The sequence below is a fragment of the Saccostrea cucullata genome, unplaced genomic scaffold (genome assembly GCF_032062105.1).
Source record: "Saccostrea cucullata isolate Sc308-1 unplaced genomic scaffold, CSIRO_AGI_Scuc_v1 ctg1066, whole genome shotgun sequence".
Classification (NCBI taxonomy): domain Eukaryota; kingdom Metazoa; phylum Mollusca; class Bivalvia; order Ostreida; family Ostreidae; genus Saccostrea; species Saccostrea cuccullata.
In genome coordinates, this window is record NW_026933978.1 from 17873 (window position 1) to 32987 (window position 15115).

The 15115-nt window shown below is 30.8% G+C and overlaps 1 protein-coding gene across 1 annotated transcript; it reads left to right on the forward strand.

Annotated features, from left to right (window-relative positions):
• Positions 1-12189: 12189 nt before the first annotated feature.
• LOC134239725 (uncharacterized) lies at positions 12190-13877 on the forward strand. Its single transcript, XM_062721878.1, has 4 exons — positions 12190-12224; positions 12329-12428; positions 12953-13049; positions 13533-13877. Exons 2-4 carry the CDS (start codon positions 12385-12387, stop codon positions 13875-13877), a joined length of 486 nt encoding a protein of 161 aa, XP_062577862.1. The 5' UTR covers positions 12190-12224; positions 12329-12384.
• Positions 13878-15115: the final 1238 nt, after the last annotated feature.

A 15115-nucleotide genomic window follows, 5' to 3' on the forward strand; every position in this document is an offset into this window, starting at 1 on the left:
TATCCGAATTGCCAATATTCTGAGCAATATTTAGCCATCTTTAAAAAGGTTTGTCTCTTTCTCCTCTCCAACCGACTGGATAAATTGGCACGACTAAAGACCCTTTTTCATTTTCCAGTGGACAATTTTTTTCCTGTTTTTTTTTTAACCCCATGAATAGAAATGTTGAAGTCGTTTTTAAGAAATGAAATTTTTGACCAACCTACCAACCTATTTCTATTACCACCTGTATTATTTAAAATAATATCTTACTCAACAAATTTTACAGCAATAAAAGGACCTTGACCCACAAGTATAAAACAAGAGAGACCCTTAAGTGCAAAATGCAACAATTTTCTTTAAAGGGATAACATTAATAGAAAAAAAAATTGACGCATAATTTGATTCAGGTTGCACTTACATTAATAATGCATGATAGGTACTTACTGCTTGTGTCGAATCATAAAGAGTTGAACCTGTACAATCTAAGTCGTAAAAGACCCTGTGCTGTTAAACAACGATTTCCATAGCTGCACAAATAATCCTTTACTGTGCATTAAAGCTTGACGTGCTGATCGATAAACTTTAAACTCAACGTCGGCTAATTATAAAGCATTATCACTGAAAGATCGCTCTACAGGTATGATTAGGGGTCTCAACTCTTTTGACTTCCATTTAATTTCAAATTAAAACAGTTCGCTTGACTAGTAGAGGTTTCTTTGTTTTAGAAGATTTTCCAATAAAATTTATCTTCTCTGGAAAAAGTGTGTCTCTTATAATAATGGAAGATTAAATGACAACAATTCCTGATTGTTGAGATCTGTATTAAGGTACTTAACACAAAAAAAAATTGATGAACTGATTGATATATTTTTTTTCTGATTTTGGTTTCAGATAAATAAATAATCAATCCCTGAAATATCAAGATATCGTATGTTTTCCTTTATGCTTAGATATGAGTTTTTCTTTTGCTTTCTGTATAATTCCGTACAAAATTTTGCACGAATTTTAAATCTTGTTACAAAATCTTATAAAATTCTCCAACTATACTTCATGAACATTATTCAGGTTACCAATTTAGATGTAAATCTATGAGAAATATTGCTGGTTTATGAAAAGAAAAATTATGTATTCATAAGGATGAAGACATACCAGGTACATTGTAATATGGAGTTAATAATTATCACAATTTTTTACACCGGAAATATGATACTATAGTCATTAGAGATCTATAGATAAAACATTCTCTATATAAAATATTGCATCATATTTTTTCAGCTATTGCACGTTGCTGAATTCCTAAGGAAGACAAAAAGAATTCCAAAAATGATGAAAAAAATGATAAAAAAAATTTAAAAAGCTCCATTTCTGAATCTTTACTTTCTTAACTTACTTAAAAAAAACTTCCCAGGATAATAATTTGAGAAATTCAATTTTCTTTCTTCAGAATTCACTTTAAAAATCTAAATATTTACAATATCATCATACTCCTACTGTTTTTTTTTTCACAATATAAGAGTACATTACAAGGACCTCTGTCTGGGTTTTATTCATTCACACTCTTTCTTTTATTTCTGTTTGATAAACAAAACTCCCCTCACTGAATATATTTTTTTCAATTATTTTTTTTTGGTTTCAATACTTGATATCACGATAACTTAACTTATTGGAACTTTTTTGCGATGAAGATAGGAACCCTCTGTTTGATGGGGGAAAATGTTTGCTATTGAATGCAATGCATGCGCAAGATCTATCATTGTAGAATTTATAAGGGCATATAAGTAAGATATCATGGTGAAATACCTTGCTAAACATTCGCTAAACAAACCCAATAACATTTTTAAGAGAAGCTTATCCTAAAATGTTACATTTTTACGACATTTCTAATCAAACAAACTCTTCTCATTTAATTTTCATTAAGAATCGTCACATTTTGAAGGTGATAAAATCTCCAAACTTTCTTGCTTGACAAAAAAAAATGTGAGGTGTTCAATCCTTTGCAATACATTGTACTTTCGGCTTGATGATTGTTGAAATGATTATATTGTCACTACTATGTTATGCCCCAGAAATATTGCAGGATTGAGATTTTTCTCGAATCCCACACAAAAGAAGGATAGTAGGTCCGATAACTGCGAAGTACTCGCTATATTATGTATTACATTTAAAAATTAGAGGTACAGTGAGCAACAAGCTTACTAAATGATATTCCTGCCTCCAAAATGATTATAATGACAAAGACCCTGTTTTGCTCTTGTAGACCCGAAATAAGTGTCAGATCAAAAACTAAAATAAGAGGTGCACAATGGCATTATGTAATACAGTAGAGAATCTGTGAAAGTATCATTGAATTTTATTCAGTGGTATAGAAGGATTTGCAGATAAGAAATGGGTACCATTCAATATGAGTATAATACTGGAACATTTTACAAATTCCAAAATTTTTGTTCTTTCAAAATTATATTTCAAATTAATTACATGCAATTTAAATGGGGAACTTGAATTGAAACATTTTCCATTAAAAAAAATCCTGGACCTGGCATCGGTTTTAAATTTATGGGGAAGGGAATGGGGGAAGGGTTGAGTAATTGAGAAGCCAAAATATTCAGCCGAGTAGAGAAATGCTGAAAGTGGATGTCAGCCTATAAAATATATAGGACCCGGTTGTATCAATATTTAATGAATGATTAAAGCTTCATTAAACTGATTATTTTTAATGTGTCATTAAATTCCGTTGTATCAATGTTTTAATGAACGAATCCGGTGCATTAAACCTTCATTAAATTCCTCAATTCTAATGAAGGTAAGGGGGCTTCATTAAGTAGTCATTAAGTATGGCGGCCTACTTTATGTTTTGCCCGCTTGGCAGAAGGAGAAGAATCAGTGCCTTTTGTGAGCCTTTTTCATTGCACATTATGGACGAGGAAATTCGGAAATGATACCGTTTTAAAAAGAAAATGATGGACGGTTTGTCGAACCTTCAATATCTAGACAATAAGACATTTGGAATCACAAATACATCACCTACCTTGTCAACAAAATTATAGGTATAAAGATGCTTCTTTAAATCAAACCACAATAGAAATCCCAACTGTAATCCCAGTGAATGCAAAATACCTTCGTGTATATTTGTAAACTAAGTGACGTCATTTCTTTCGTCATCATCTATGAGGTGGTTAGCTCTTTGTAACAAAGGTAAACAGTAAAAAAATAAATACAGCTCCTATTTTAAGGTTTACGGGTATCAATAAAATCATGCATATGAATAATATATCAGAGATCTTATTCTATATACTGTAATAGAAAGCCCCCCCCCCCCACCCTTTTCTCATTTTTAACACAAGCCTGATACTTCTATCACAAATACATGTAACAACGAATTAAGAAAATCGCTTTAGAGATATTTTAACAGTTTATTATTTTTTGCATTCATCGCTAAAGTCAAGATGTTATAAATTATTCATTGCATTGAGAAAGATATAGTTTTGAGTAGAATAAAGAGCCTGTACCTTCTTTACATATAATATCTTTAAAATACGAGTATATGCTTTAAGTTTATCAGTGTTATTTTATTTAAATCATGCCTACCAACCCAACACTTTATAAACATGTAATAGTATTTATTTTTCTTAGAAATCATAATTGACAGATTCAGTTACATTGTAGTAAATGATGTCTCATCAAGCTATTATTTTATAAATGAACGTATTTTAAGTTAAATCTAAAAATTAACCTGTGACTGCATCTAGAAAATTGTCGGAAAGACACTAATAAATTAATGCATAAAAAAATGCAGAACATAATTACATGTACAATACATACATGAAATCTTTTTCGCAAAAAGGTAAACGTGATTCCATTTTGCGCCGTGATAATCTCCCGTATTTTATCCTTTACTTAATTGTTTGTATTGAACATTCTTCGTAACTTTGCTATTAATGATATTGCTACTTTCTTCTATTCGTATTGTTAGAAATAAGTCTTCCATTATTACGATTATATCTACATGTACATTCGTTGAATGAGTTTCATTGTTTGCGTGAGGGAATTTTAATAATGAATTTATAAGAATAGAACAACATAGGAGTAAATGAAGAGAAAAAGTCAAAGTGAAATGTAATATAAGAATATGAACAGCTTAGTGAGACAAAACAGTTACATTATCAATCAGGTAGAGTGCATTTAAGAATACATAAACAGGATAAAGATGTGTCGACCCCAGATTTTAAGGAGAAAAAAATGGAAGGAGCGGGACCCCCCCCCAACCCCCACCCCCGGTGCCTCTACATTATTGTAATACCAAATAATAGACAAGTAGACGGAATAAGAATGAAAGCGAAATACACAGACTTTTGGTTGTATTTCCCTTCTATACCCCCCCCCCCCGCTACATGTATTTATGACATCGACATTTCTCTACATAAGTTCGGTTAACAATTGAATTTCGCTAGAATTAATTTTCTTTCCCTGATTTCTATTACATTTAAATTGAATTCTGTCAGTAGTTCTAGTGCAGTTTTTGATGAATTGACCCCTTGTTTATGCATGTTATTCCTAAATCCTTCAAGACAATCACAGACTTCGTTAAATGACAATTTTTTTTTATTTTCACGTCATGATTAAAATGATTTCTATTCGGTTGATAAAAAAAACTATTTATTAATTAGAGCTTATTTAAGTATTTTGTAAACAAAGGAAACGCCCACGGATACGCCCCCGGAAGTATGAATGCATTGCATTGTGGGATATTCACCTAATGTTAATAAATGTTCAATGAATTCTTAAATATTTAATGATTCATTAAGTAATAAGACTCTAATAAAGGTTTTGTACAACACACTTTAATGACTTTATTAACTAATGTATCATTAAGAATTTAATGAATCATTAGGCTTAATAATTCATTAAATTTAATGAACCGTTGATACAACCGGGTCCAGGTTTTTAACAGAGCACACATTAATGCAATAAAAACGGGAGGGTTGAAGCCCCCTCCTCCGCAACGGGCTTTATGGAATTTAATATCGTGACCAACCCGTATTTACATCCCTATAGATGTTTAAAAATGATACCTTATTTCTTAAATAAAAAATATTAGTGATAAGAATCTCCTAGCGACAATGTGAAATAAATATTCTGAATGTATCTCGCAAACGTGTCCATTTACATCCTACCCTTAACTTTAATATGCCTTTTAATTCATAATATTCAGTTTCCTTTTTTGATCTCTTTTAATAGTTGTGTTATCTGAGTTTGATAAGTTAATTATCAATTGAATTGTTGCCTCTGTATTCTCTTCTATACTCTCCTTATATGTCCATTCTAACGTTAAATCAAAACGAAGAAACACATTTTAAACATTACGATTTATTATAAAATTAATTAAACCAAGTATATTTTTTAAAGAATTTGTAATGAATACATGTATAATCAATTTTAATCATTAGATTCAAATAACTTTTCATTTTGGTTTTTAAAATGTGAATCATTATTAATGTTTGGCTTGACACGTGTGTTACATGTATACTGTACGTGTATAGAAAAATAGGTTAAGATTTTGTATATTTCTTAAGGATGTTTTTTAATGCCACATTGTATTTTTGTACATGCATTCTACATGACGTTTTAGATTTTGTGATCTACTTAAACAACCCTATACATTGACAAGATAAACATATTTTTCCAAAAGATTTTTGAACACTTCATGCCATAATATTGCATACATTTAGTATGGTTTGCAATAAATGGTTACTTTATCGAATTCACTTCTCACCATTAAAGGTTTTAATTATATACATTGCAGAAGAAATTTTCAAAAACTATCCTTAAAATAACACAATTTAAAAAAAATCTGACTATATGAAAGTATTAGAGTTTCTCGCAAATAAACGTATGCAATCTTGAACAATCCTAATCATCCCAGAATCCATCTCGGCACATGAAGACACAATACCCATCTGTTTATCATCAGGCTGATCAGTGAACTAATTCGAATATGTGATGTTGGTGACACGATTCCAAGTGACTACTCCTTCAGTATCGATGTCTGTAGCTCCTATGCAACATTTGCAGCAATCCCACCATTTAGCACACTCAGCAATGAAAATTGAAACATGCTTGAATGGAACCCACACTCTCATAAAAAAATAACATTAGTTTAGACATTCGATTTTAATATATATAAACATGTTTAAAACGAACACCGAACTGACACTTACCAAATTTGACTTCTTGACCGTGACTTTAAAATTTTATCAACTTATACAAAAAAATACCAAACCTGAACCGTGGTCATAACTTTTGAGCTCTTGGTGCTAGGGATTTCATACTTCACATGTGTGTTCATCATGACAAGATCTTTTAAAGGGTATGAATATTTTTGACCTTAACCTGAGAGTTTGATCCACTTTTGAAAAAAACTAACGTTGGCCATAACTTTTGAAGAGGTAGTACTAAGGTTTTCATTTTTCACACATGTATTCCTTGGGACAAGAGTTAGACCTTCCTTTGGATACCAACAATTTAGATCTGTTGACCTTGACCATGGAATTTCACTTGCATTTGAGAAACTTCAATCTTACATATGGAGCATAAATGTTTCACAAACACAACTTTGAAAATAAAAGTTTTAAATCTTTTGATTTTCAGTTGATACATAAATCGGCAGTGCATTTTGATAAAATTATATGTGTTGTAAGCTGTTGAACAGTTCAAGAGAAAGAAATATGTCATTGATGTACGAGTGTTGTTCGAAAATTATTGAGACATTGTGTGTATTTTGCTTTCTAATGAACGTCTTTGGGTGAAATTTTGCATGTACGTTTGACATACACTTAGATTTAATAAAAGCAAAAAATATTTTACAAATATTAAATATTTTCTGTACAATGCTACATAAATGCGTGAATAGTAGGGATATATCCGGAGCAGTCACGAAATCAGATATCGAAAATATGTAACACCAACGTTCTAACTCTTCGTGGACCCATAATAATAGCGAAAATAATTCAATTTTAGTTGTATAATTTTTCAGCTTTATTTCAAATTCATGTTGTGCAACTTTGTTAGAATTTTGATCACAAATACGGAGATCATAAAAAAATTAAGCGCGGTAGATAAACCTGCAAAGAACGAAAAAATAAATTTTGACGTCAAGGGCGGAACAGCCAGCATGCCTAAAATTTTGTCTATCGCAATGTAGAACTCTTTTCCAGACTGGACGACCTGCTAAAACTATAACAACGAGAAAGAAAATAATGTGCTGGATTTTTTTTAATTTCATTGATATACAGGATTTTCTTTACAATTAAACCAGAGTAAAATCAAAAGCTCCGGACAACCATCAGTTATTACGTACGGTAGTAATATCGTTACGGTATTTATTTCGTTGACCCGCGTTGCATAAATCGGCACTGCATGATTCTATAAGTCATCCTTTCCCACAAATGAAAATTTTACACTGGGGTAGCAATGCCATACAATTTTAAAGAATAGTTTGAGAAAAGAGACTGGTTGATTTTTGTAAAGTTATATGTAATAACAAAGAAGGAAAAGTATTAAACGCTTTGCGATCGTTTTACATGCAAAACCATCTCCGGGTGACGTGACGTTAAATGACGTAGCGATGCTGCTCCGGGTCGATAGACATATGCATGTTTATCAATTCACCGAAACTTTTCTTATTATCATAGGAGTTAGAAATTTTGCATAATTATTTTATACTTTCTTTATAAAATGTTGATGAATTTTTATGAAATTATCGCCGTCCTTTATGGAGTAAAGGTAATTGTCTCAATAATTTTCGAACAGCCCTCGTATTAATGCACTAATGCAAGGTCTTTTAAAACAATATTGTCTTTGCTGTAGTGTCATTTACTTTTGGTCTTAAATTAGCTTTACGTACAGTGAGTTTTTTAACGCTATTGTTTTAACGCTGCAGCAGAAAGTCTCTTTGAACATGATCTATATGAATAATACAAAATGTTGACCCCTAAAGCCTTTTTTAATTTTTAGAAATTTCTTATGACCTTATTTTCCACATTGATATAATTCCTTTTGGGGGGTGAAAATTTTAATTGTGGAACTATTTTCATGTGCCTTATATCATTTTCTTTGTCTCAATTAAACGAGAAAGAATATATAATTTCTTTTATATGATAACAGATATTAAGATTTTTATTTTTCGTGCACTCTGAAAAATGCTTACATCTCTGTTTTATGTCAACTCATGCCGAGGGATATCACATGAATTTTAGCAGTTTTTGGGATAAAAAAAATGTTTTTATATCACACAAATGATATAATAAACCAGACATGGGGTTATATAAGGAACAAATGTAAACTATGGAAATAATATTTCATTTTTAAACGTTTAAATCCGTAGTAAGCCGTTAAAATATCAAGCCATAGAGCTAGGTTCACTATATGCATAAAAAGGCCCTAGCCTGTATACATATCTATTTATGGGCTAATATTTATGACCTATTTCAAACACCAAGATGAAGTAGATACTTAGTGCTTTCATTTTCAATTAAAAATTTCTGCGGAAAGTTCAAGTATAGGAAAACATGCTCTTTGAAATTTCAATGTTCTTTCATTTTAAGAAAAACGGGTATGTTTGAGTACTTACAGAGAAGAAAAATAATTTGAGCATGATTCTTGAACCAAAGAAATGAAAGTTAATCCTCAGAAACAGTTCTATAATTTGATAATTACATATTTTAGATCAGAGTTTGCCCGCTATACGTAATATCGGAAAATAACTTAAGAAAACTGTGGTTTTATAATTAGTAGCATTATTCAGGTTCTGAAAAAAATGACACAAGTCATGACGTCAGAATGTTTTTACTAGCGAGACATTTTCGTCCCTTTTGAAAGTTTCTCAATCGCTAAAAATATAAATGATATCCTATGCATTGTCAATTGAAACTTAGCAGTTTCCAAGGCCAAAAAATACTATAAGTGAACCTTGTTCTTTACATTCTGTTTATCGCTACTGAATACAACAGAAATCACATAAATTACTGTAAGTATTTGTTGTATGTGCAACATAGCTTTCATCAAGTCTTGTATTTACACAACCTTTGTGTAAAAGGCATTAAAAGGTGTATCGAACATACTAAAATTTATCTAAAAGATCAATTTCAATTCCTTTGCAATGTATTGGAACCTTGTATTCCGTAATAATGAAAGTCCTAAGATAGCCTTTTAAGCTAACGTAAAACGTACAAAGTGCCTTAGAGAGCAGGTTGATTCTGAGCTGATTAATTTAATCATCGTTTACTATTTGCCGTGATAATTTGCAATGTCTGCTTAGTTACTTGACTTTAAATAATTTAAAACGACATTAATGATAAAGTTTAAGATTTTGTAATAATCGTTGTATTTGTCTATGAAATATTCCGTATCATGATCAATACATAGGACGCACTGGTGGAACATGACCCGACAACAAAGGATGGTTAGTTCTCTTATTACATGTACCTGGTCCTACCAGGAGCCCGTGTTATAAACTTTTCACGAATTTGAATTGTTTATTTAAGAAATAAGATAGCATTTTAGAGTTCAATTGGAGTATGACAGAAAGCCGGTCGTGTGATAAAATTCTATAAGGCCCGGGGCCGTTATAGTAGATTTCTCACGTACCGACTTCATGTTATATCCCAATGGAACTCTAAAAAAAATTATTCCTTATTATTATATTTTTATTTCTATTCACATTACAAAGAAAAAGGGACTATTTAGATTTTGATATTGAAATGCAACATAACACATTCATATGATGTCATATGACGCCACAGTAAAGACTTTTCGAATATCTCGCGCGATTTGCTTCCAATACGCAAGAAAGTCTGATTATGTGAACGACTGCAGGTCCTTGAAAATCCAATGTTAATTTAATTTACATTGTCATATAGTCATATAAGGAAAAGCATTGACTAATGTAAATAAATATTTGTGAGAGAAATTAATGTTTATCATTTTAACTTTTTTTGTTAAGTCGTATGATAACCACTGATTAAAATTGTTTGAAATAAATACACGAGAAATGATTGTCGGATATATTTAGTGTTATATAAGGAAGAAAACCCGCACATGAAACACGTACCACCTGTTCCTGAGTTCATTTTAACTACATTATATCCATAAGAAAAAACAAACAAACATACAAACAAGGACATTACAGTCATTGCAATTACAATCATGTGATTACGCACAATCAATGTCAAGGAAATCATTTGAGCTATTTTATGTATCAAATAAAGTTATTTTATGTATTATACACCCAAGTAGACATCAATATCAGAAATGATGAATTCTGAAATTTCAGGCATTTTCTTGATCAGTGTTTGGAGTATATCTTATTGTAAGAGTGTTTTTACTTTTTTAATTTTTTTTTATTTTATAAAATTGCAAATCTATAAACTTTGGACTAGTAAAAATAAATGACAAATTCTTCCGTATTTTTGTATGTTTATATCTAATTCACGTCGGAACCATTTCCTTTTCAAACGATTTTATTTCTCAAAATTGCATTCCCGACCGTCGAATGTTGACATTTGCTGTTGTTTGATGAATTTTGAATTAATCCAAACATGCATATTAGAGGCACATCAAAGTTTTTGGTGAAATTATAATAAAGATATTTTTTGAAGCCATTTATGAAGTAAGCAACGAGTGTGATTATGGCTCGGAAAAAGGGGGTAAAGATGGAAATTTTCTAATACTTAAATTGACCAACGGCAGTATACATGAGATCCCTTTTGTAAGTAGTTCAAACCGACAAGAAAACATTTCATGCACCATCTCTACTGAGCTCCTTCCTGCTGGTATATAATACATTGTAAATTCAATAAAATTTACTTTTTCTTCAATTTGACGAATATACTTTTTTATATAAACGGAATTTAATAATTACTATTATTTTATTTTTGATAATTAAATGTTCTGCTTGATTATTTACATGTATGTATTTATGGATTTAGAGTTTTGTGTTACGTCACTACTTTACACACAACATTCAACTGCGCTTCATACTTCGTTTGCTGTCACAACATCAGTAAATGCACAGAACTCATCTGTTTCAACTCAGCCTGGATACGACCAACTAAACAGTAGATTATTTACTAAACAAAAGAATGTCTTCAGTTTCTGTCCTAAGTTTTCCACCTTTTGTTACTGTACATCATTCCATTTATATGAATTACGTGTACGCATGCTATCTCTAAATGCCTACTTACATTACATTTTCTATACACTTCTCCCCAAAAAAGTCTTCAGTGCCCTAACAGAAAATTAGCTGACAAAATCATTCATTTATTCGAATGATTCCCTTTATGCTACTTTACACACATCATTGTCAACGGATTTTCATGTTTTCCCCCATTATGACAAGGAGCAGACGGCAGGTGACACCTGTAAGTGGGGGAAACTTATTCTTCAAGGGAACCTGGTCCCATCTTTGGTATTTAAGCTGGATAACTTCACGTTTTCTCAAAATTACATTTTTCCAGACCATTCCTTTTGTACCATTTTTTACAATGAACTTCGACATTCACTTAATTAGGAAAAAATTAAATCTTCCCAATTACACTGTACAGTGTACTTTTATATAAATAACGGATGGAACTAGAATTTTTGTGTCACCTATGTTTTCATTGTGAAAAGAACTTTCCTTAGATATCAATGCTTTCTACCTCTTGACGTTGTACTTCGAACTTCAGTTTGAAAAAAAACTTTAATGTTCACCTTGAGCTGCCACTATGGATGTCAGTTATTCTACAAGCACATCTTTTTTTCTTACATTAACGAGCGGTTCTCAAAGGGATATTGAGGACTGATGAAATTAATAAAGACTTTAACACACCTTCTTAATATAACTTTACAATGTCATGAGCAGTTGATTTAAATTCATTCTGTATACAAGTAAATGGATGTATTTATAGTGAAGGATTCTCACTTGAAGGATTGTTCAAGAATAGATCAACTCCTTTATTATAACTTTAATCAGCATGATCATTATTATCAAGTGTAGTAAATGAAAAAAAATTTCAATTTTCATGAACAAAACCTATGGTGTGATTTATTTGATACTCGATTTTTAATAGAAACGAATGATTTCAACAAGAACATGTTTCCAGTTATATGACTATTAAGTTAGATATTTTTTACATATATATGCATATTTAATTTAGAGAGCAAACAGAAAACTTCAGAAAGCTCGGATGCCAATGACCTCTCTTACAGTTTGTTTGTTTTTTATTTTAATTTCTTTCAGTTTTGACTTTATTCGTTTTATTTTTCCATGTAATGTCTTAACTAAAAAGTCTGTGTTAATATTTCATTTTAGAAACTTTATATGAATCTTCTTTCGGGGCTGCATTTACTGGACTAGTTTTTGGTTTAATGATTACATCTACGACCTGCCTGATCCGTGAAAGGCTTCAAAAGTACGTAAATCTCTATTTTCATATTTTATTACTCTAAGTAAAACATCCGTTTAACCTTTCTCTCTGAAAATATATATCTACATGTATTTTGATTTTTTCACTTCTTATTGATCCATTTAAAGCTATATATGGCGTATCTGAGCTAAAAATATTAATAACAGATTAAGTATAGATTTACATGGTATATGTTTTTTTTTACTTTCAAATTCAAATTTTAAACAATTTTGAACTTAAATATCCTCATTTTTTATAGTAAAATTGACTAAAGATTGTGTCTCATATTTTAAATGCCGAGTCGGAAATAAAACGGATATTGTTTAAAATCTATGTTATATATAAACGGGAATTTTTAAATTGTATAATTTTCAAGGGAAGTCATATCTCCATGAATTGTAAAGTAACAAAACAAATAGGAAGATCTTTTTAATTTTAGTTACTCTTGACTTATCAAAAATACGCAATATTTCAATGGAACTATATAGCAGCACTTTTATAATCAGTTTTCTTTTATTCAAATAATGCAGACAAAAGAACAAAGCAGTGTATATACAGAATCATTATGAACCACCAAGCCAAAAAATTCAAATGAATGATGTGTACAATGAAATAAGTGATGAACGCGTGAGTATTTTTTTTTTCGGAAAAAAATTATTTTGTGAAATTCGTAATATGTTGCTCATATGACCAGCAGTAGTATATTATGGGAATGTATTTGGAGAAAAATGCGATTTGAGAATATTTCGAATTCAGATGAATGTAATGAAAATACTGGTATTGAGATGTACGTCAGAAGATCTGGTAGCTTGCTATAAATATTAGGAAAATATGTATAAGATGTCATAAAAAGAATTCTCATTTACACTTAGTATCACTCGACCTAAGTAGTGATGTGAAATCAACATTCCCTGTGTTACATTTGTAATCAAATTTAAAGAAGGCTATGTAAGCTCTACCGATAAAATAGAAATACATGTCCCGATAAATGAAAAAAAAATGATGCAGCTCTTAATTGTACAGTGTTAATTTCGATATGAAGAAAAAAAAGGTAAGAATCTATCACAAGCAAAGTTAGATGAATTTTAAATTTTCATAAATATTTACTAGAATTTCAAAGATGCACAACAGATAACAGAACAACTTCATTCAAGCATGACATCCAACACAATGTGCGGTGTTTATAACCATCTCCGCGAATTACCAGCAGATGACAGAGAAAACAATTACGAACATGTACATTTATCAAAAACTGAAGATCCCTCACCTGGCCATTGTGATGGCGCTATTGATGGTGTTCCACATCCTGATAAAAGTTCAGATAGGGACGAAGTGGTTGATGATAACGACGTTTTGTTAGAAAGTGATAGATTTAAATCAAATGAAAACTACTTTGTTCTAGAAAAGCAGTCTTTTACCAGGGAAAGTCTAAACCAAAAAGGAAATAATCAGTGATTTGTCTTTTGAAATACACAATACGTTTTATCGTGTAATATAGTTATATTATTCAAATGAATCCTATGAGTGCAACATGGATTCTTATTTTCTCATAAATTCTTGATATATTTATTTCAATTTTTAAGCAGCGATGTTTTTAAAAAATGAAGTCAATACAATAATTCATTTTCTTATGTTAGAATAAATTTCTAAATTATTTCTAAAGGAATTCGTTCAAGAAAAAGTAGTAAAGTATCCTTTTTTTCACTTTGTATGCAAAATAAATACTGCGAACAATTTTTCATTCATGCAGATTCTGTCTGGACTCAAACCGCCATCATGTAAATGGATCTTGTCCAGGAAAATGTTTGGATAGATGAAACATATGGAGATAACGAACAGTATACAAGCTCACAGGTCCCTTAAACAATACAAGATATAAGCAGAAAAAACTCCGAATTAACAGAGGTGGGGTCTTTGCCATGGAGGAGTGAGCTTTCCCTGCCGACCTGTCACACCTGCCATTAACTCCTTGTTATGATGCATGGGGATATAACGGAAAAAATCCGTCGTCATACAAATGGTATGAAAAACGTCAGTCAGCATGTGACTCAAAGATGAACTGTACTTGCAGACAAGGTCATTGTATCGCCAAAACAAATTCATCTTCAAGAAGTATACAATTTTTTCTTAAAGTGTGGATGTTGTGGTTCCCAATATTTAGTTTTATTAGTCGGAATCTTTAAGTAATAAATGCCAGTCTACATTAAGAATGCAAAGAATAACACGGCTTGCTTTTAACTGGATAGAGGGATTTTTTTAACCAAAAAGAGGATAATTTCATTCATTTATTTAAAGTACATTGTCTATTCTGTGCATATCTAGATCTGTTAAATGCAGATAAATTTTTAGCTATCCTGAACACAAACACTATAGTTAAATATAGTTAACTATAATTCATAGATTACTCTAAGTTAGTATACTTGACTATAGTAAATCAAAGTGTCAAACTTATCACTGTAGTAAATCAAAGTTTTTAAAGTCAGCATGCATTTTAGTGTCAAAGTTATCACTATAGTAAATCAAAGTTTTTAAAACTTATGACTACAGTTAATTAAAGTTTCTACCAGAGTAAATGAGTGTTCATAGCTCTCGAGCTCACTTTTGTATCAAAGTGTCAAAGTTTTCACTTTAGTAAATCAAGATTTCATAGTCTAACATATCACAATAATTTACTATAATTAACAATAGTTAAA